This window comes from Marmota monax, unplaced genomic scaffold, assembly GCF_021218885.2.
Source record: "Marmota monax isolate L192 unplaced genomic scaffold, Marmota_monax_Labrador192_F-V1.1 WCK01_AAM20220418_F8-fsc00010, whole genome shotgun sequence".
In the NCBI taxonomy this organism is placed as follows: domain Eukaryota; kingdom Metazoa; phylum Chordata; class Mammalia; order Rodentia; family Sciuridae; genus Marmota; species Marmota monax.
Window position 1 is genome coordinate 23,804,688 of NW_026692321.1, and position 21,656 is coordinate 23,826,343.

Consider the following 21,656-nt stretch of genomic DNA (forward strand, 5'->3'; position numbering starts at 1 on the left):
TTAACAAAGTGTTTAGTGCAGTGTTATAATACTGTAATACTTATTTTAAAAATCATGGTTTCTAACTTGAAAATGTCTTATCTATTACAGCTGAACTTCTTTGAAAAACTGATTTTAGAGGCTCTTTTCTGATAAATAAAATGAAAAATAAAAATTAATTAAATAGATGAAGGGAATAAATATTCCTAAAGTTTTAATTATTGATATTTTATATATTTAACTTGAAATTCAAAACTACATTCTACTATAAAATAACTGAAATTTTAACATTTTTTATTACTTTTCTAAGAATGCTATTGTAAAACATTGTATTCCATCATTTAGAATATTCTACAAAATAATTCCCTTTAATTTGTTTTTTTTTGTAATATTTATTCTTTAGTAATAGGTGGATATAATAACTTAGTGCCTCATGCATGCTAGGTGAATGCTTTTCCTCTGAGCCACAACTCCAGCCCCTCCCTTTAATTTTTAAACATAATTTCATTTATTACATAAATGTTCAAATAACATAATTGTAAATATACCACATCAAAACTTATGTGCTAAATTTAACCTCTTTGTAGCAGTTCTTTAACCCTTTGAAGTGGGCTTATGACCTTTAGTCATTTTGTGATACATGTTACATATATTTATTTCAATATGCATAGAAATATAAGTAATTTAGAAATATTTTATCAGTAATTTTACTCACTTATAGCTGTTGACACCTTTGGTTTTAAATAAATAATACAGTTTACAGGTCACTATATTTGTATTTATGCATCTCTATATCAAATATTTAGAAGTTTGATTTGGTTCTTTTTTTAAATGTCTTTGTCCTTACTTAAAGTGTACAAGTGTTCTACTTTCTTGAACACATTGGGCAGTGTGTATTATTTTTCTCCTCACGTTAGATGGTACATTCTTGCCTCCTTGTCTGAAAATTTTATTGGATTCCAGAAAAACATGAATGCTATTTTCTTGGGTTCTGGTTTATTTTTTGTTCTATAAATTTTTTTTCCAGAAGTATATTTATGTTAGTTTAAGTAGTTAATTGCTTTTAGGACCTGCTTTTAAGCTTTATTAGGTAGGATCATATAAAGTTTTAATGTAAGGTGAAACTTACTGTGAGGATAGAATTTTTTTAATAAATCTATGTTGTCTAGTTTGGAAGTTGTTGAGAATTACCAAACTATATAACTGGTGAGACTAAACTGAATTTTTAATTTAAATTAGCTTTAAATTGGTGTATTGTATTGGAAAAGAAATAGAGTAATAGGTTTGAAAATGCAAGTATAAAATTTATTTAACCCCACTTCAGAGGCTATATGCTTCTGGGTACTCAATTAGTAATTCACTGGTCCCTCATTTGAGACCCTGAGATTGTTCCCCCTGTTCTTTTTGGGTAATACTTTTCCTGGACTTTGATTATTTTGTCATGTGTATTTGCTTGTTTAGTAAATGCTGGAGACTCAAAGGAGAGTGTCCCTAGATCGCTGGAATTCTATGTACAAATTACTCCTCCTTCATAAATGTGCCTTATGATTGCAACCAAGTGTATTTGTCTTCCTAAAGTCTCAGCTCTTTATCTTCAAACCAGAGTGACACATGGATTGTGCTGAGCTTTGATCTGAGAAACTGTCCATACAATAAGTGGAAACACTCTCCTAGAGCTCACCTGACTTGTTTCCACGTATCCAAACTTTGTGGAACTGCCCTGTGTCATGCTCACTGTCTGCAAAATATTATTAAATATATTCACCTAATTATTAGTTATTTCAAGTGGGAGTGTAAATCTGGTTCTTATTCTATCTTGTGCAGAAGTGGAATTCCAAACCAGATAGCATGTCTTGTCTCTTACAGTTTCAAAAATGAGGTTAAGAAAAATTTTTCTTGGTCATATCTTTTGGTATTTGAATGCTGTGTAGTTTTTGTGTTTTATTTTGGAGACACCAGAGTGTATAAATGGAAATTAATTCAACTTCTTGTTGTACTATGTAAATTATTATCAACTAGTGCTCTTCACATGGTTTTCCTCCCTGATGATACTATAAGTTCATTTTGTGAATTATTTTGTTACTTATATACTTCACTAAATCTGTGTCCATATTTTTGCCATTAAGATTTACTTGATTGATTTCTTCTAATTTCACAAAAATAAAAACAAAACACAATCAACAATTAGTAAAAAGCCTTTATATTTTCAGATACTCAAACAAGAGAATATTAGATGTTACAAAAAATACTCTCATTTGTCATGTGATTGTTTAACATTTTTTTTAAGAGAGAGAGAGAATTTTTTAATATTTATTTTTTAGTTTTTCGGCGGACACAACATCTTTGTTTGTATGTGGTGCTGAGGATTGAACCCTGGCTGCACGCATACCAGGCGAGCGCGCTACCACTTGAGCCACATCCCCAGCCCCTGATTGTTTAACATTTTAACGTAAAAGAGTTTTATATCATAATTGTGTTAAATTAGAAAATCAAAAAGAATTGATCAGTTATACATGGTAAAATATTCCTAATATCAAACAGTCTGGCCTTTGAATTTCTTAATGGCTACTTGACTTCATTATATGACCACCCATTTATTTTATGATTTTTAGTAGCACATTATATACCAGTATAATTAAAACTGTTAATTAGAGAGTAATAACAGTTTATTAATACCTGTGTTCTTTTATTTTAGTTGGGACTAATGATTAAACCCAGGGGCACTCTCCCACTCTCTGGAGTTACATCCCCAGCCCTTTTTTTTTTTTTTTAAGATAGTGCCTCACAAATTTGACAGGATTGGCCTCAAACTTGTGATTGTCCTGTATCCACAAACTGGAATTACAGGCGTGCGCCACCACACCCAACTTTATATTTATTTTTAAAAATATACTAAAATATTGAAGATTTTCTATTTATTTTTAAATAAAAATAACAAAATAGGAAATCTTTGTTGTGGAAAGTTGTTCTTATATACTCCCATTTGTAGTAGAAATCTAATTGAATGAGCTCCAAGGTCCAGTCCCATACTTGCCTTTTATAGGCTGTCAGTAGCCTTCCTAAGGCTTTCCTCATTTGGTCTTTTTAAAATTTTTTTTAAATGTTTTTATTAGTGTATGATAGTTACATAATAGTGTGGTTCATTTTTACATATTTATAAATGCATGTAATAATTTGCTCCATTTCAGTCCCCAGTACATCCATTTTTCCCTCTTCTCCTTCTTCCCCCTGCTCCCTTTCCTGTATGCTGTTAGCCAGCCTGCCTGCCTGCCTGCCTGCCTGCCTGCCTTCCTTCCTTCCTTCCTTCCTTCCTTCCTTCCTTCTTTCCTTCTTTATTAGTTTCTTTCTTTTTAAAATTGGTTCTTTATATTTATGTATATGTAGAATTCACTGTTCTGTATTCATGTATGCTTGTATATAATATAAGTCAGTTTCATTCCTTGATTCCTCCCTTTTCCCATCTCTCCATCTTCCTCTTTGATTCCCTTCCTCTGCTCCACCTCTCTCCCTTCTATTTTCATGGGATCTCCCCCTACCCTTATTTTTTAATTCCATATTTCTCTCTATCTTTCACACATGAGAGAAGACATTCAGCCTTTGTGAGTCTGGCTTATTTCACTTAGCTTGGTGTTCTCCACTTCATTCATTTACCAGCAAATAATATAATTTTATTCTCCTTTATAACTGTGTAAAATTTCATTGTGTATACATACTGCATTTTCTTTATCCATTTTTTGACAGGCACCTGGACTAGTTCCAAAACTTGGCTATTGTGAATTGCACTGCTGTGAATATTGATATCAATACGTGTATCACTAAAATATGCTGATTTTAGTCTTTTGGATAAATATCAATTAGTGGATAGCTGGGTCCTATAGTAGTTTCATTCTTAGTTGTTTTTTTTTTATTCTAATTAGTTTACATGACAGAATACATTTTGACACATTGTACGCAAATGGAGCATAACTTCTCATTCCTCTGCCTGTACATGGTGCTTGCTGAGTCTTTTGAGGAAATCTCCATACTGTTTTCCAAGGTGATTGTACTAATTTGCAGTCCCACCAACAATGTATGAGTGTGCCCTTATCCTCACATCCTCTTCAGCATTTCTTACTATTTCTATTGTTGATTGCCATTCTGACTAGAATGAGATGGAATTACAATGTTGTTTTGTTGTGCATTTCCCTGATTGTTAGGAATGTTCAATATTTTTTTCATCCTTTTGTTGGCCATTTGTGTTAGTTCTTTGGCCCATTTACTGATGGGTTATTGTTTGTTTGTTTTGGTGGTATGCATTTTGAGTTCTTTATATGTTCTGGATATTAACCCCTTTTTGGAAGAGCAGCTGGCAAAGATCCCACATTCTGTAGGCTCTCCTTTTTTCAGTTTTTGGAACAATGTATAATGAAGAACACTTCAAATTGGAATTTATTATTGGTTAAAAAATACTCTTTTGAGAATTATGACTTCCCTTTTATTCCTATAATCTTGAAGTCTTTAGAAGAGTAAAGTTTTTCTTACATACAAATCTTCAGATTCTTGATGAAATAAATATGACAAATGTTGTTCTCTAAGAAAAACAACCTTCAACTTTGGTTCTTCCCTGCATATTTAGAATAATTATCTTCCAAGATCCACTTGTCTTTTCCCTTTATCTGTAAGAGTTAATTCCTTGATATGAATCTTTGAGTCTAGAATCTCATTTCCTTGATTCCCTCATCATAGCAAAGTATCTTTCAGAAGGGGGTTCTTTGAATTAAGGAGCATGCTCACCTCAGACTCTTCACTTAAGCTCCTCTGGAGTGACAGTTTTAATGCCCGCTGTGCCAACAGCTCTTATGTTCTCTCTGGATCAGAGAGCCCAGATTCACCTCAATTTTGGCCCATTCCTCTCTGCTTCATATTCTCCGAATTGGGCTCACGAAGGTGAAGGTGCAGGTGCGATGGTGCTGGATTGATCCCAAGTAGGAAAACTTGGAAGAAAACAATTTAGCTACCTCTTCGCACTCTTAATTGTTTCTTTTGTTGTGCAGAAACTTTTTAATTTGTATATCATCCTACCTACTGATTCTTGGTTTTATTTCTTGCACCTTAGGTCTCTTGTTTAAGGAAGTCAGTGCTCACACCAATATGTTGGAGTATTGAACCTTTGTTTTCTTCTAGCAGTTGTAAAGTTTTTTTTTTATTTTTAATTTTTGTTCTTTTTTCCCTATTACTTTGAAATTAATATTATTTTCTTGGTATCTATGTTTGGAGGCCTGAATTAGCTGGAGGTATCAGTTAATGAACTCTGCTTAAACCAAAGCAAATTTTTGTTTTTAAGGTTTTTCACTGCCTTTAGCGGTAGTACTATTGAAATACATAAATATTCTTCCTTACAAACATGTACCATGTTACTTCCATTTTTATAAGGAAGCATTAAACCATCAGGCTTTAACAGCATTTCTTCTAAATTTCTTTACATTGCCTCAGTCTAGGAGCAATATCCTGTATAGTCTTCTGAAATCATTTATTGCTTCCCTTCTCAATGATTTAGAGAAACAATAGTACATTATAGACAATATTTTCTTACAGATACTCCAAGTATCACAGCTAAACTAATTAGTGAACAAAAAGATGACAAAGAAAAGAAAAACCATGAAGAAAAAGAAAAAGTTAAGGCGGAAAATGGATTTCAAGACAATTACAGTGTTGTTGTTGCCTCTGGTATGCTTTCTGTTATATTTATAGGAATTTAATGTAATAAATGTATTAGTGCAGAAGGCTGATATACAATCTTTTAACACCAGATTTATAAATTTTGTACCAGAAGTCTGTTATTCTTTGCCATTGGAATTATTAAACTTATTTTATGCACAAGCTTACTGTGCATAAAATACTGAACATGTGGAGGTAGCTCAGATATTCCATAGAAGCTTGATAGTGTGTATCCAAGCTACAGGGATTCACACCCTTACAAGTTCCCTAAGTGTTTGGAAATTTTCATATGACCCTCTTGTTTAAAACAAACAAACAAACAAACAAAAAAAACCACATAAAATAAAAATGTACTTACTACTTTTCATTTACAATGTGTTTAACTGGCAGTGAGCTGTCAGATATGGCATTAATAGTTAAACAGTACATTTTTCCCAACACAAAAAAGTCTTTGGCCAGTATACTTTCCATATAAAGTTAGAAGAAAGTAAAAGTAATTTAAAAATTGGTTGAAAAACAAGTTTTCAGTATTGGATTAAAGAGTAATAAAAATCAGCAAGGGTAACATAATTTTGGAAGGTTATATTTTTAACCTGAGTGAGATTTTATGACAAATAATAAAGTTGAACATAGATTACTCCTCAATTAGGAAACCTCTGTATTGGAATATCTACCCCATCTCAGAGATTTCTTATGTATTTACACAAAACTATATTTTACTGTGTGGATGGTCATCTATCTCAGATTATAGCAGTTAGCAATATTTTTACTCTCTTGGAAAACAGATACAAGCTAACGCTTATTGTCATAAAGTGAATAGAATTGGTAGATTAGGTTTTTGTTTAGAAGAAACATTTTTGTATTTTAGCTTAACTAGGAGTGCATGTTTTTTTTTTTAAAAATATTTTAGAAACTCACTTGTACTTTTAGTGTTCTGTTTACATAGATTTTTACATTTTTATTGTTTTCTTTTAGGCCTGAAATCCCAATCTAAACGTGCACTGTCTGCTACACCACCTCGCCCTCCATCCAGGAGGGGGAGGACAATACCTGATAAAATAGGAAGTACTTCCTCAGGTGCAGAGGCTGCGAACAAAATAATTACTGTCCCGGTGTTTCATCTGTTTCACAAGCTCTTGGCAGGTAATATTCACATTACCTAGGCATCAGTAAACATCAGAGAAATTTTTAATAAGCTTATAGCTATAAAAATCACACTTATAGTCATCAGAATTATTTTTGTTTAGGTGTTTTTGATGAAATAAATGAATTAGTGATATTTTCTCTATACAGTTCCATTCAAAAGAAAAAAAACAGAAAGGAAGTAATGTATTTTATATCTTCTTTAACCCTGTTAAATTACATCCTTGTACTTTAACTGGCTTCCTACCTTTTGCTGTTAGTATGCCATAAAAAAGAGTTATATAGAAAACAATGTGAGGCTAATTTTTTAAACTGGCAGTGAGCTGTCATATATGTCACTAATAGTTAAGCAGTACATTCTTCCCAACAAAAAAAAAGTCTGTGGCCAGTATACTTTCCATTGGTGAAAGTGATACATATTTTATTATTTTTGTGCCATATCATTATAATCATACTACCAACTAACTCTGGATTTCTTTTTGTAGCTTTTCGTTGTCAATTTGTAGCAGAATTCATCAAACTATGGATGTCTGTTTTATTGTTTCTATTTTGCTTGTGATGTGCTACTTTAATTAACAATTCATGTGGACATTATTGTTCACATGTCAGAAGTAAAGTAAAATTTTGTAGTAGCTCAATTTAAATTGTTGTGGTTACTGTTCAGCAGATCTGACTGTTAAGCCAGAATCGAACTCTTGCCTGTGATTTAGTCAAAATAAAATAAAATAGAATAAATCAAGCCAAGTAAATGTTTTCCTCTTGGATTCTAATTTAACTTAGTTATGTCATTTTTAGGCCAGCCGTTGCCAGCTGAAATGACACTTGCCCAGCTTTTAACTCTCCTCTATGACCGAAAACTTCCTCAAGGTTACCGTTCGATAGATCTGACTGTTAAGCTGGGATCAAGAGTTATCACAGACCCAAGTCTGTCAAAAACAGATTCTTTTAAAAGATTACACCCTGAAAAAGGTATGTGCATGATGCTACTTTAAAAATTATAGTCTTTAATACAGCAAAGATTTCTAGTAAATGACTTAATTGATTGTTTTCTTTTTGGTACTGGTGATGTAGCTCAGTGGTAAAACACCCCTGAGTCCTTTACCACTGAGCTACATTCCCAACCATTTTTATTTTTTGAGACAGGGTCTTGCTAACTTGCTTAGGATCTCGCTAAATTGCTAAGCTTGGCCTCGAATTTGAGATCCTCCTACCTTAGCTTTGCAAATCGCTAGGATTATAGGCGTGCACCACTGCACCCAACTGACTGTTTTCATTGTGTCTGCCTGACAAGATATTTTTCCTTTGACTTAGTTAATTTGTAGACATTAAAAATTGCCATGATTTTATTTGGACTATAGTTATGCTAATTCCTCTTATATTATCACTTATGTGTACTTTAATTGCTAACATTACTGTGAAAATTATGTGAATTGTCATTTTAATAGTCAAAGTGAGAGCCGTATAATGCTTTATATATTGAGTGGTACTTCATTTACTCATACAAATTTGGATCATGCATTTTCTTATCTTTTTATTTTTTTACATATGTATTCCATTTAATATTTCAGATGTGCATTTTTATTACCGATATTTTGGTATGGATCTAACAATCTATGCTCTGTAATTATTTAAACACTCTGATTGTTTCTAGTTCATAATATTAATATGGTATTATCATATTTAAATGTTGAATCTTTCTCATGACTGAATTTTTAGTTATTGCCCATTTTAAAAAAATATTTTTTAAATTGTAGGTGGACACCATATCTTTATTTCATTTTTATGTGGTGCTGAGGTTTGAACCCAGTGCCTCATATGTGCTAGGCGAGCACTGTACCACTGAGCCACAACCCTATCCCCTAGTTATTGGCCATTTTTATTCTTCATTAGTACACATTTCCGTTCCCTACGTTTTTGGCAGGACTGTTTGTCCATTTTTTAAATTTTTTAAATTATGTCTTTAATATTTATAAGGTTTGAGTATACCAGTGTTTTGGTTTTCCAACTTAGTATTTCAGAGTTAAACCAATATGGTAGAGTTCTTATTTTGCCTTTTCTAATTGGATATTTTTTCCCCTGTTACTTGGGATTGAACCCAGTGGTCCTTTACCACAGAGCCATATCGCCAGCTCTTTTGTTTATTTGTTTGTTTGTTTGTTTTTTGAGACAAGGTATTGTTGAGTTTCCTAGGCTGACTTAAAACTTCCTATACCCATGCCACAGCCTCCCAAGTAGCTATGTTTAAAGATGTTCGCCACCATACCCTACCCTAACTGGATACTTTAAAGTGTAATATATGCATATTACTAGCTAGAATCTTCTTTGAGGACTTTTTAAAAACATAAGTCTATAACTTACAACTGTGCCCAAAGTACAGCACTTTTCAGGCTTCATCATACTTAGGATTAGATTAGATATTAACCATGTTAAAATGCAGATTTTTAAAAAATTTTAGTAGGTCTGGTATGAAACTTGAGATGGTACATGGTAACAGTCCGTGGACTGTGCTTTGAATAACAAGGTCATAAAAGGCAGTATCAGAAGTATCTAAAAGTCATGTTGGCATTTAGCCTTAATATAGCTACATCTCAATAACTGATGATATTTGTATTCTTTGGTTGAGTAGGCGAGGCAACAGTATATGCTTTTGTAAATGGAAGGGTTGTTATAAAAACAGATCTGCATCATATTTGAGTGACACGTGTGCCTATATCAAATGTGACATAGGGAGAAAGAAGTGAAAGAAATGAGGGATTCTAAGCCAGAATGATCCTACTTAGAAGTCACATTCAGATATAACCATTGTTTCATGTGTGTAGTTTATTCAACACTACTATGTACATAGTGGACAAACTTAAGTCCTTATTTGAAACATCTAGTACAAAGTAAAAAGTAGAGGCAGGGGCTGGAGTTATGGCTCATTGGTAGAGCGCTTGCCTAGCACATGTGAGGCATTGGGTTTGATTCTCAGCACCACATAAATAAAGTTATTAAACAAAAAGAGGCAGTAAGGAAAATATTTTGTTGATTTTTTTTTTTGTTAAAATTTATGATGAGATAACTGTATGAGCAAAACACTTCTCTGAGTAGTGCATATTATATTTCTGATTTAGGGAGGACAAAGGAAAAGAAAAATGCAAAGGGCTTTATACCATTGTATTTTCTGTGAATATATAGTGATCATTGTCTGTGAGTTTTGTTTTACTATGCTGTGTAAATATTGTATATAAAAGACAGATGACTCCTAATTTATATCTAATCTAGCTAGATGTTAAAGACGTTGCCAGTGTATGACAAAAGTGGAGTTAGTAAACACATATAAGTTACTAAAGTTAGTAAAAACATATAAACATTACAGATGCATATATCTTACCCCTGGGTTAGTAAGAGATGAGAAGGGAAGGGTTCTGATGTAGAATGTTCCAATTTGGAAGACACTTTCCAATTCTAGTCATTAAAAAGGGGGTTTTGTTTTGGTTTGGTTTGGGTTTTTTTTTTTTTTTTCTTCAAAGTCTAGCATTTGTTATTAAATTGTATGCGATTTATTCAGTGCTTCAGTATGTATAGTTGGAAATGTAAGTCCAACTATGTAAGTTTTATACATGGTAAAAGTAGAGGTCTAAAGTATGCCCTTTTAAATATTTTTCATTACTTTGATGGAATGGTTGCCAGTGAGGGGAGTAGAACTGCTGAACTTAATGTCTTGGAGAGTACATTGAAGGTTCACTGGATTGTGGGTAGGGGAAGTAGAAAGCATGCATAGAGAAACAATCTGTGCCCTTTACATTAATTCAGATTGTCTAGCCATTGTTATATGTGATTTTAGTTAATAGTGTAGGTTATTAAAGTAAAAGTCCTAATGCTCAAAGTTTTAGAAGAACAGAAAAAAATACCTGTATTAATACCCTTTGTTAGTTTTTAGGAAGAACTGTCTTCTGGTAATGACCTTTGTTGTTCCTAGGTGTAGTCCTGAATTTAGTCACTGGAATGGAGAAGAGGGAAAAGAGGAAGGGTGAGGATAAGAGCTCTTTTCTCCATTTCTGGAAGACATTTTTAGATTATAACCATAGGTCTCTATGTGCATTTTTAGTAAAATACTTGTGTTTATTTTATACAAAGTTCATGCTTTATTCCACAACATTTAAGCTTTCTAGATGTCCTGTAGTATCAGTGTGTCATAAAAAGTAGAGCTAGTGATTTAGTCAACTTGTAAATATCTCTTTGTTATAATTGATAGAAAAGATGCATCTTGGACGTGGAATTGTTTATCTTTGGGCAGTGTATATGAGAACTTGTTCGTTACGCTGCAACAGAGGACAGAAGGAAGTATACAGGCAGAGATGGGAGCAAGTGCCACTCATGTGTGCATCTTCTGGTTGTACTACAGGAATACTTTAATTTACTGGGAACATACTTTCTTACTAATATTTAGGAATAGAAATCTGAAAATGAACCCTCTTAGAAGCATGCTTGATTATTCTTTTGCTTTGTTTCATTTTATATTGAGCATCAAGGGAATGCATTATTTTAGTTGTGACACTATCAGTATGTTTGTCTGGAGGCCTGTTGCCCTTTCTGTCTCCAGTGAAATTTTTGTCCCCAAGAAAGGATTACAATTTTTTGTAACAGATTGAGTTGGTATAGTGAATTCTTGGTTATCAAAGATACTTGTGCAGGGCTGGGGTTGTGGCTCAGTGTTAGAGCACTCAACTAGCATGTGTGAGGCACTGGATACGATCCTCAGCAACACATAAAAATAAATACACAAAATAAAGGTATTGTGTCCATCTACAACTAATACGTGTGTGTGTGTGTGTGTGTAGCTTTGGGATTTTGAATTGGTGAATATTCATGATGTGTGGAAAAACATGATAATACACTAAGATCTTAATCACACAAAAGGGGATGTTGTGTATGTATGCACATGACCTGGAGGGACATGTCTAACTAAGCTGCTTTTGACTGGATGACTTTGGTTTTGTTTTTTTTTCCTTCAATGCACGTATTAACTTTTAAAAAATAATAGCTCTATTAAAAACCCAGATCTTTTCTTACCCATTCAGTTTTTTGTTATTGTATAGATCATGGAGACTTAATTGGTAGCTGTCCAGAAGATGAGGCTCTCACTCCAAGTGATGACTGTTTGGATGGGATATTGGATGAATCTTTACTTGAAACCTGTCCCATTCAGTCACCATTACAAGTTTTTGCAGGAATGGGTGGATTAGCCTTGATTGCAGAAAGACTGCCCATGCTGTATCCAGAAGTAATTCAGCAGGTAAGATGAGATACTGATGTGTATTTTTGTTTGTTTGTTTGATTTTTGTTGTTGTTTTGGTTTTTAACTTGCATTAACCTTTTTGATCATTATATAACTCTTTCAAAGGTTAGTCTTTACACGGCTTTATGAGAATTAGTCACTTCTAAAGAAATGTTATAGACAAACTGCATTTGCTAAACTCATCATGCTGTAGCATTTTTCTTGATTTTTATGGTTGTCACAATAGTGCTGTCATTTCTGTGCTTCTTTTAGATTTGATATTATTTATAGTTCGTATTGGAATAGGGAGAATAAAATACTGTGTACTATTGTCCATATATGCTCTTTCGTTCTAAAACATTGTTTTAGATGCCATTTTCAGTGTAGATATTAAAAAAATTAATTTAACCTGTTCTCATGTTTACTACTATGCTAACATTGATGTATATGCTTCCTATCCTTTTTTTTTTATTAATAGTGGGGTGGGAGTGTAGGGCATGGAGAATTGTAAATACAAAGCACTTTATGTTTGTTGAATGAGTTAGGGAAATTATTCTTTCTGTCTCTAGGTACTTTGTATAAATTTCATAGAACAATTAAGAATAATAAAAACTGGGGAGATTAAAACAATAGAAATTTAACATGTATAGGAGGTGCTAAGTCTGAAATAAAGGTATCATCAAGTCCATGCTTCCTCTGAGGGCTCTAGGGAAGAATCCTTTTTTGCCTCTTTCTGTCTTCCAGTGATAGCTGTGAGGTTTTTGCATTCTTTGGCTTGTAGTTACATTACTCCAGTTTTCTGCCTGTGTTTCATCTGGCTACTTTCCCTGTGTCTCTATATCTTTCTCTCATTATAAGGACTCTAGTGATTGAATGAAAGGTCTTTTCAAACCAGTTTTACCTCATTTTAACTTAGTTACATCTGTGGAAACTATTTCAAAATAAGGTTACCTTCACAGAAAGTATATCTTTTGGGGATGTACACCTCAACAGTGCACAATACCTATTCAGCAAATGGATATTGCTTACAGTAGGTAAGGGAATTATAATTCCCCTAGTATTCAAAAAGTTTAAGATATTTTGATTTGGAGGTCACATTATCATAAGATGATTGACACAGAGGAGTAAAACTATTTCTTACTGGAAAAAAAGCCATTACATAATTAGTCAAAAAATTGAAAGAGAAGACTCCAAAGTTTTCAAAATTATTATTACTCAGTAGAAATGATTTTTCCTAATTCAGTATTCAGTATGCTTTACTGTATTGACTAGTATTAGGAAATGAAGTAGTGCTTTAACAATGCACCGCAAAGACTTGGATAGTTGGCAGAATGGAAGAATCCGCAGAGATTATAGGCGTGCACCGCTGTGCCAGTCCACTGTCAGCTAATTGCAGTATCTGAATGAAGTTTGCTTAAGTAAGATAATTTAGGTTTTCTTTAAGGACAAGGTAGGCTTTCTCCATCACAATTCTCACATCCTTCTGAGCTCTCATCGGCAAAGGCTTTACTATCCACATTTCTATTAATAATTAGTTCAAAAGAATCTAGGATTTCTGTTAGATCCCCACTGAGGGGATCTGTGTATAATAGGTATCATCTCTTCAAAGAGCTCTCTATGTAAATAGATACTCTGACCTTTAGAATTTTCTAAAACATAAGGAAAAGGGTATCCTGCCACACCCTTTATTTTTCTCCCCCGAGTTTTTCTTGCAGTGAGATTTTAGCAACTTTTTGTGATCTTAATAGGTTGAGAATTTCCTAAGTTGTTAATATTGGCTGCAGATATATCTTTCAATTTATCTCTTTCCTCTTACATTTTAGTATAAATGGCAAGCCGGAAATAGGCTGTACCTTTATAATTTTGCTTGGAAATCTCTGCTAAATAACCAACGTCATCACTTAATTATCACTTACAAGTGCTGCTTCTACATTTAAGACACAAAGGAGCTAAGGATCTGCCACTATCTGCCAAATATCCCTTTCCTTCCTGTAGTTTCTATTAACTTGTTCCTCATTTCCTTCTAAGCCTACCAGCTTTTGGGGGGAGGCGGGTGCTGGGAAATGAACCCAGGTTCTTGTGTGCACTAGGCACAAGTGCTCTTCCCACTGAGCTACACCCCCAGCCCACTATCAGCATTTCTTTTTGTGTGTGTGTAGTGGGATACTGGGGATTGAACTCAGGAGCTCTTGATCACTGAGTTGCTTAGTACCCCGATTTTGCTGAGGCTGGCTTCGAACTCACAAACCTCCTGCCTCAGCCTCCTGAGCTGCTTGGATTACAGAAATTTTGTCTATATATGAACTCACACATACACACATATGTGTTTATACTTGGATTTTTTTGATTTGTTTGCTGATAGGTCCTGGAAGCAGACTTCCCTATCAGTGTCAGTTTTCCATTAAAAGGAATCAGAGATTATATGGGTGTGGTGGTGCACACCCACAATCTCAGCTGCTCAGAAGTCTGAGGCTGGAAAATTGAAGTTCAAGGGTAGCCTGGGTAACTTACCCTGTCTCAAAATAAAAACAGGACTAGGGATGTAGATCAGTGGTAGACACATTTGCCTAGCATTTGCAAGGGCCTGGGTTCAATCTGGTACCACAGGGAAAAAAGAATTCAGGACTCTAAAACTGATGAGACTGAAGTTTCTTTTGTAGTAGAAAATAAAGAAATGCTTGAAGGATAGGAATGTGTTGAAAGGAGGCAGAAACCTGGTTTAAGGATTTTTAGTGACTAATCTGATTCCACTTAGACATCAAAATAACTAATGATAATAACAGAATGTAACTATAGAGTAAAATTAGAATCCATGATGATAAACATGAATACATACACAGGGGAAGAAATGAATATTTTTCCTTGTAGTTCAATGACAACTAAATAAATATGGAAAGAATGGTAGTGTTAAGAAGTCAACCTTTATAGTTTTGGTGGTAGCTAGGGTTTCAGGAAAGAATTATAAAAATGCTATTACTAAAAAAAATCAGTTAAGTGAGAAACAAGATATTTATATAATCTTAAAGACTATCTAAAGATACTTAACTAATTACAAGCAGAAAATATAACTTTAATATAGAGATGCTACTACTGCCACGCTCAGGATTTCATGTACTTTCTGGTGTCTGGATGCTTGTCCCTTTTTTATTCTTTATACTCTTGTATTTTAAAAAGATCATTTTAAGTCTTTTATTTGAACGTAATGTTGAAAGATACAAATAACCAAACACAGTTTTGTTTTGTTTTTAAGGTGAGTGCTCCAGTGGTAACATCTACCACTCAGGAAAAGCCAAAAGATAGTGACCAGTTTGAATGGGTGACCATTGAACAATCAGGGGAATTAGTTTATGAAGCTCCAGAAACCGTTGCAGCTGAGCCCCCACCTATCAAGTCAGCAGTACAGACCATGTCTCCCATACCTGCCCATTCATTGGCTGCTTTTGGATTATTTCTTCGTCTTCCGGGCTATGCTGAAGTGCTATTGAAAGAAAGAAAACATGCCCAGTGCCTTCTTCGATTGGTATTGGGAGTGACAGATGATGGAGAAGGAAGTAAGTGTTTAATGTTATTAATTAAATTTATCAACACATACATAAGTAGATTGAGTAGAGTTACTCAGATCATTGCTTGTTGTTCATCATTTATTTTTTTTCATAGTTCAACTATTAGATAATTTGTTGATGATGGTAGCTCAGTTTGAAGATAAGATGTAATAAATTGTAAAGAACTTTGATTTCGGGCTGTGGTTGTGGCTTAGCAGTAGAGTACTCGCTTAGCACGTGTAAGGCCATGGGTTCCATCCTCAGAACCACATATAAATAAATAAAATAAACATATTGTGTCCAACTACAGATAAAAAATAAATTTAAAAAAATTAAAAAAAGAACTTTAATTTCTGTTTTTGTTCAAAACATATTTCCTAAGATCTTACAAACTTGCTAGAAACCTTTGGATTGATTTAAACATGTAGTGTTTAAGTAGATCTACCCTTATGTAGCAAGTGTCTTCTAGTCATAATAGTGACCAAGTACATGCAGACGTAACAAGTTATTTAAGGCCTGAACACACTTAAATGTGATATGATGGAACCTCACAAGTGTGAGGTTATTTCTTTACTACCCAGCAATGTGTGAATGAAGCTCCATAGGAATTTTTGCGGGAGGCTTAAAGGATAGGTGAGATTTCATTGGGAAGAGTTATTTCAGAAGGATGGAATGGTTTGAGCAGTGTTTGGAGGCTCAGAATATGAGAGAGGAGATAAAGTAGCTGATGAAAATTTGTACAAAAGGTAATACAACTTACTTTAAAAGCTGATATTGGTAATATGAAAAGTCTTACTAAGAAACCTGAAGTTTTATTTTGAATAAAAGTGTGAGGCTTTATTAAAATGTATTAAGCGAAATATTTTTTTTCTTAAAGTCAGTGTCAGCAATATTTTGATTAAGGAGAACAAGACTTTTAAAAAGGGTATATATAATATATAATAATGCAGAGTAATCGTAGAAAGCTCATGATTATTTCCACTGTTTGATATTATTATTTAATAGAAAGAAAGAAAAAAAAAAGATTGGTTGATGACAGGGTGGCCTAGCAAAGTAGATTTTTACTTGGGTCATATATTTGTTCACTCAATGACCATTCTGCTCATATTAATAAAAATAAATATTTTCTTACATCATTTAAAAAACACATTCTTTTGAGTGGGTTATTTTCTTTCATGTCATTTAGGAAGACTATTTTGTTAAACTCTGCTCCACAATATATATTTAATTCAATAAAACCATGAATTTATATACCTTAAATTTGAAGCTATCAGTTATTCTAAGTACATTTTGTTAAGTAGCTAAAGGGGTAAGGTCTATCGTATTTTAACATTATATTGCAAGACAGTAGGTGTGACCTTAAAAAAGAGAATCAACTGCATTTATGCCATTTCAGACTATTTTTAATGAATACACAATGAGTATATATTAAAAAGTAATTATGGGGCCTGGGGATGTGGCTCAGTCCTAGGGTGCTTGCCTGGCATGCCTAAGATCCTAGGTTCAATCCCTAGCACTGCAAACAAACAATTAATAAATATTTTTGAAAGCATAATTATAGCCTTTTCTATAATAATCTCATTCACCATTCATGTAACATTGCTTTCTTTGCATGTAACTCTTCTTTCTAAAACATAGTAGAAAACTATATTGCAAAAAAGAAAGTAATTTCAGTCACTCACTGTTTGTAGTGGAAACTACTCTTAAGGCAAGTAGTTATATTTTTACTATTGTAAGACACTTTAAATTCTTCTCTATTAGAGAGTTTAGTTTTTTGTTTTTTTTTTAACATGCCCTAGCATGGTTTTTTTTTAATTTTTTTTTTTTTGAGAGAGAGAATTTTTTTTTAATATTTATTTTTTTAGTTCTCGGCGGACACAACATCTTTGTTGTTATGTGGTGCTGAGGATCGAACCCGGGCGGCACGCATGCCAGGCAAGCGCGCTACCGCTTGAGCCACATCCCCAGTCCCAGAGAGTTTAGTTTGAATTCTAGTTCATAATAATTTTGATATCATCTGTAGCTACTAATTATTATATGCATATATTTCAGCCTTTTTGGAATTTATGTATACTGTGTCTTACAGAGCTTTTTTCCTGACACTATTTGTGATTAAATTTGAAAATATAACTGTTCTATCTATGGCTTTATAATAAATTGATATAATTTTACATTGCATTGTCATTAATTTTTGACCCTGTATGTAACTCCATATTGTGTTTTTAAATATTTTTGAGTTTGAGTCCTCTTCTCTTTTTAATCTAGGTCATATTCTGCAATCTCCATCAGCCAATGTGCTTCCAACCCTTCCTTTCCATGTCCTTCGTAGCTTGTTTAGCACGACTCCTTTGACAACTGATGACGGTGTGCTGCTTAGGCGGATGGCATTGGAAATTGGTGCACTACATCTCATTCTTGTCTGTCTCTCTGCTCTGAGCCATCATGCCCCACGAGTTCCAAACTCTAATCTCAATCAAACAGAGGTAAGTTTAATTTGAATTCCTTTTGTAAAAAAAATATTTTTTAGTTGTGAGTGGATCTTTTATTCTATTTATTTATTTGTATGCGGTGCTGATGATCGAACCCAGGGCCTCACACATGCCAGGCAAGTGCTCTACTACTAAGCCACAATTCCAGCCCCATAATTTGAATTCTTTATAATATGAAAAACTAAAGTCTTTTCTGCAGTAGTATTCAAAGACTTAAGTGTCCCTTTGTACACTTAAAACAAGGGTTATTTAAAAGTGAAACTGTAATTGATTTTTATATTAGGCTTCTTGGGAAAATTGCAAATTAACCCACCTACTTGAAAAACAGAAAAATTTTAAGAGCTTAATAACTTTCCCATTTGTCACGATATTTTGAATTTATGCTATGATCCATTTTCCTTTCCTTTAATGAAATTTAGAGAATCATACTATTGCATGGTAAGTTCTCTTCAATGGAGTCAGACAAGAACGAAAAAAAAAATAGGAGTCAGACCTCATTATTTTTAGATGATTTGATTGTATTTTAAAAAATTTTTGATTGTATTTTAAAAAATTATTTTTTCCTAAAGGAAAACCTAAAAATAATCAATGGCTTAACTGAGTTTAGTGTGGATGCAATATATAGAGTCAGTATATAAAAATCAATTATTTCATCAATTGCAGTGGTGCATGCTTTAATCCCGACAATTTAGGAGGTTGAGACAGGAACAACACAAATCTAAGGCCCTAGGCAACTCAGTGGTAGAACACCCCTGAGTTCAGTCCCCAATACTGAAAAAAATAAATATATGGAAATAATTAATTATTATTTAACAGTAATAGGCAAGAAGAACTTTGTAAAGAAATTTTTAAGAGTGGCATCAGAAATAGATGATTCTTGGGGCTGGGGATGTGCCTCAAGTGGTAGTGCGCTCGCCTGGCATGCGTGCGGCCCAGGTTCGATCCACAGCACCACATACAAAGATGTTGTGTCCGCCGAAAACTAAAAAATAAATATTAAAAATTCTCTCTCTCTCTCTCTCTCTCTCTCTCTCTCTCTCTCTCTCTCTTAAAAAAAAATAATATGGTTTTTTAAAAAAGAAATAGATGATTCCTATGAATATATCTGAAAACTTGCATAAAATCACTTCATAAAATACATGAAATTTTTTTTAAAAAACACTTGAAGGTATTTAATGTCTTTGTCTATGTTTATCTCCAGAAACTACAGCAGGGCAATAATATTCTTTTCCAAATTAATCTATGTTTGTTGCAATTCCAGATTTCCTTTTGGAAGAAGTCTACAAATTGATTGTAAAATTTATGTAGAAATACAATGGGTCAAGGATTCTTAATGCAGTTTCAAAGAACAACAGCATGTCTAGGCAACACATATTACCATAGATCAAAGTTTACTATGAAACTGTGGTGCTATTACAAGGATAGATAGAAGCCTAGGAAAAAGTAGAGATGAAAGCCCATATGTAAAAGATTATCTAATACATGACGTATAACTGCAACATAATGAATTAGTATAGTCTCATCAATACATGGTAGTAGATGAGTTTGATATCTATGTGGAAAGAAAAAAATCTTTTAAGCTCTGTTGGGCTCTGTAGGCAAAATAATTTTAAGGGGTCCATAAATCTAAATGTTTAGAGTATATTAGAAATATATGCCCCGGGTTCAATGGGAATCCCAGCGGTTGTAATCCCAGCAGTTTGGGAGACTAAGGTAGGAGGACCACAAGTTCAAAGCCTGCCTTGTCAACTTAATGAGACCCTAAGCAACAAAGCAAGACCCTGTCTCAAAAAATGAAAAGAGCTAGAGATGTGGCTTGGTGATTAAGCACCTCTGGGTTCAATTCCTGGTTCAAAAAACAAAACAAAACAAAACAAAAACAATACCTGTTTAATTAATCAGACACAATTATGTTGTAATGTTGTAGCAAATTTTTTTTAAATAGGGTACTGAAAAGGAAGAAAAAAGCAATCATGTTAAAATTAGAAACTTAAAAATTGACACACAATTGTATGTATTTATTGAATAAAATGTTTGGGTGTGTATATACCATATATATAGATAGATAGCATATCTACCAACTAAAACACATCATTTCTTTTTTTTTTTTTTTTAATTTTTAGTTGTCAATGGACCTTTTTGTATTTATTTATATGCACTGCTGAGAATTGAGCCCAGTGCCTCACATGTGCTAGGCTATAGTCATCTACTATGCAGTAAGAACAATAGATCTCATTCCTCCTATCTAACAATAACATGACCAACCTTTCCCCATCCCCTCTCCCACTTAATATTTGTTTTTTAACATCATAAAAACTGTTAAAATGAAAAGGTGAGCCACAGAATGAAACACTGTAAGATAGGTTGGTGATTGATAGGTCTGTAAAGACCATACATCCAGAAAATGTAAAGAGCTTCAAAAAGGCAAAGGCATACAACCAATTTAAAAAGGGTGAAAAGTTTTAATAACACTTCACAAAAAAACTATGTGAACATCAAATAAATATGAAAAGATGATTTCCTTCATTAATCAAAAAAGTACAAATTGAAACTTAATATGTGCAAAGTTTATTATTATTAATAAAAATCAGGTAGAGAAAAGAGGATGTGATACTTTGAAGATTGAATGAAGGGAATTCCTGGGGGACAGTGATCTAATTCTTGACCTGTGTAGTTAGTGTTTACACTATAATAATTCATTAAGCTTTACGTGTTTATTTTGCGTTCTATCTGCGTGTATGTTATACTTCACTTAAGAGATTTTTGTTTTGGTTTTGAGATGTGGTCTTGGTATGTTGCCCAGGCTGGTCTTGACCTCCTTAGCTCAAGTGATCTTCCTGCCTCACTCAGCTCCCTGAGTGCTGGATAGGCATGTGCCATCAGCACAGCTTGACATATAATTGTTTAGAATTAAAAAAAAATAAATAGATGGGTTGGGGTTGTAGCATGTGTGATGCACTGGACTCCATTCTCATACTGTATGTAAATAAATGAAATAAAAGTCCATCAACAACTAAGAATAAATAAATAAATAGCTGTTGTTGTTTAAATTTTTATTAGTTATTGATGGACCTTTATTTAATTTGTTTATATGTGGTACTGAGAATCAAACCCAGTGCCTCACATATGCCAGGCAAGCACTGTACCATTGAGCCACAACCAAAACCCTGCTGTTTTTAATGAGTAATATTGATTATTCTAGAAAATGTTTATCTTGTAATGGAATTTTATTTATTTAACAGTTTTTATTATAAAGTGAAAGATAGAATTTCTCAGTCATATATCCACAATACTACAAATGTCGATTTATAAAAATTTTATTTCTGTACTTGGTGCAGTGAGGCATATCTATGATCCCTGTGACTCAGAAAGTTGAGAAAGGAGTGTTGATGTCTGTACGCCATCCATCACAACTTAATGAGACTCTGATTCAAAATAAAAATGGACTGGGGTGTAGCTCACTCGCTGGTAGAGCACTGCAGGATTAAATCCCCAGAACACACACCCCCAATCAATTTCTACATATATTCTTTTTCCTTAGTAAAT

The 21,656-nt window shown here is 33.4% G+C and overlaps 1 protein-coding gene across 12 annotated transcripts in view; it reads left to right on the forward strand.

Annotated features, from left to right (window-relative positions):
• Nucleotides 1-21,656, forward strand: part of Birc6 (baculoviral IAP repeat containing 6) — a 218,668-nt gene that overhangs the window by 138,663 nt on the left and 58,349 nt on the right. For all 12 annotated transcript variants that reach the window (XR_006851216.2, XM_046441601.2, XM_046441604.2 and 9 more), the window contains 6 exons: nucleotides 5,554-5,685; nucleotides 6,652-6,819; nucleotides 7,615-7,788; nucleotides 11,901-12,097; nucleotides 15,330-15,630; nucleotides 17,887-18,104. Coding sequence is in view for 11 of the 12 variants with exons in the window: in XM_046441601.2 (XP_046297557.1) it covers nucleotides 5,554-5,685; nucleotides 6,652-6,819; nucleotides 7,615-7,788; nucleotides 11,901-12,097; nucleotides 15,330-15,630; nucleotides 17,887-18,104 (1,190 nt within the window). In the remaining variant the exon portion in view is untranslated. The remainder of the gene's footprint in view (nucleotides 1-5,553; nucleotides 5,686-6,651; nucleotides 6,820-7,614; nucleotides 7,789-11,900; nucleotides 12,098-15,329; nucleotides 15,631-17,886; nucleotides 18,105-21,656) is intronic.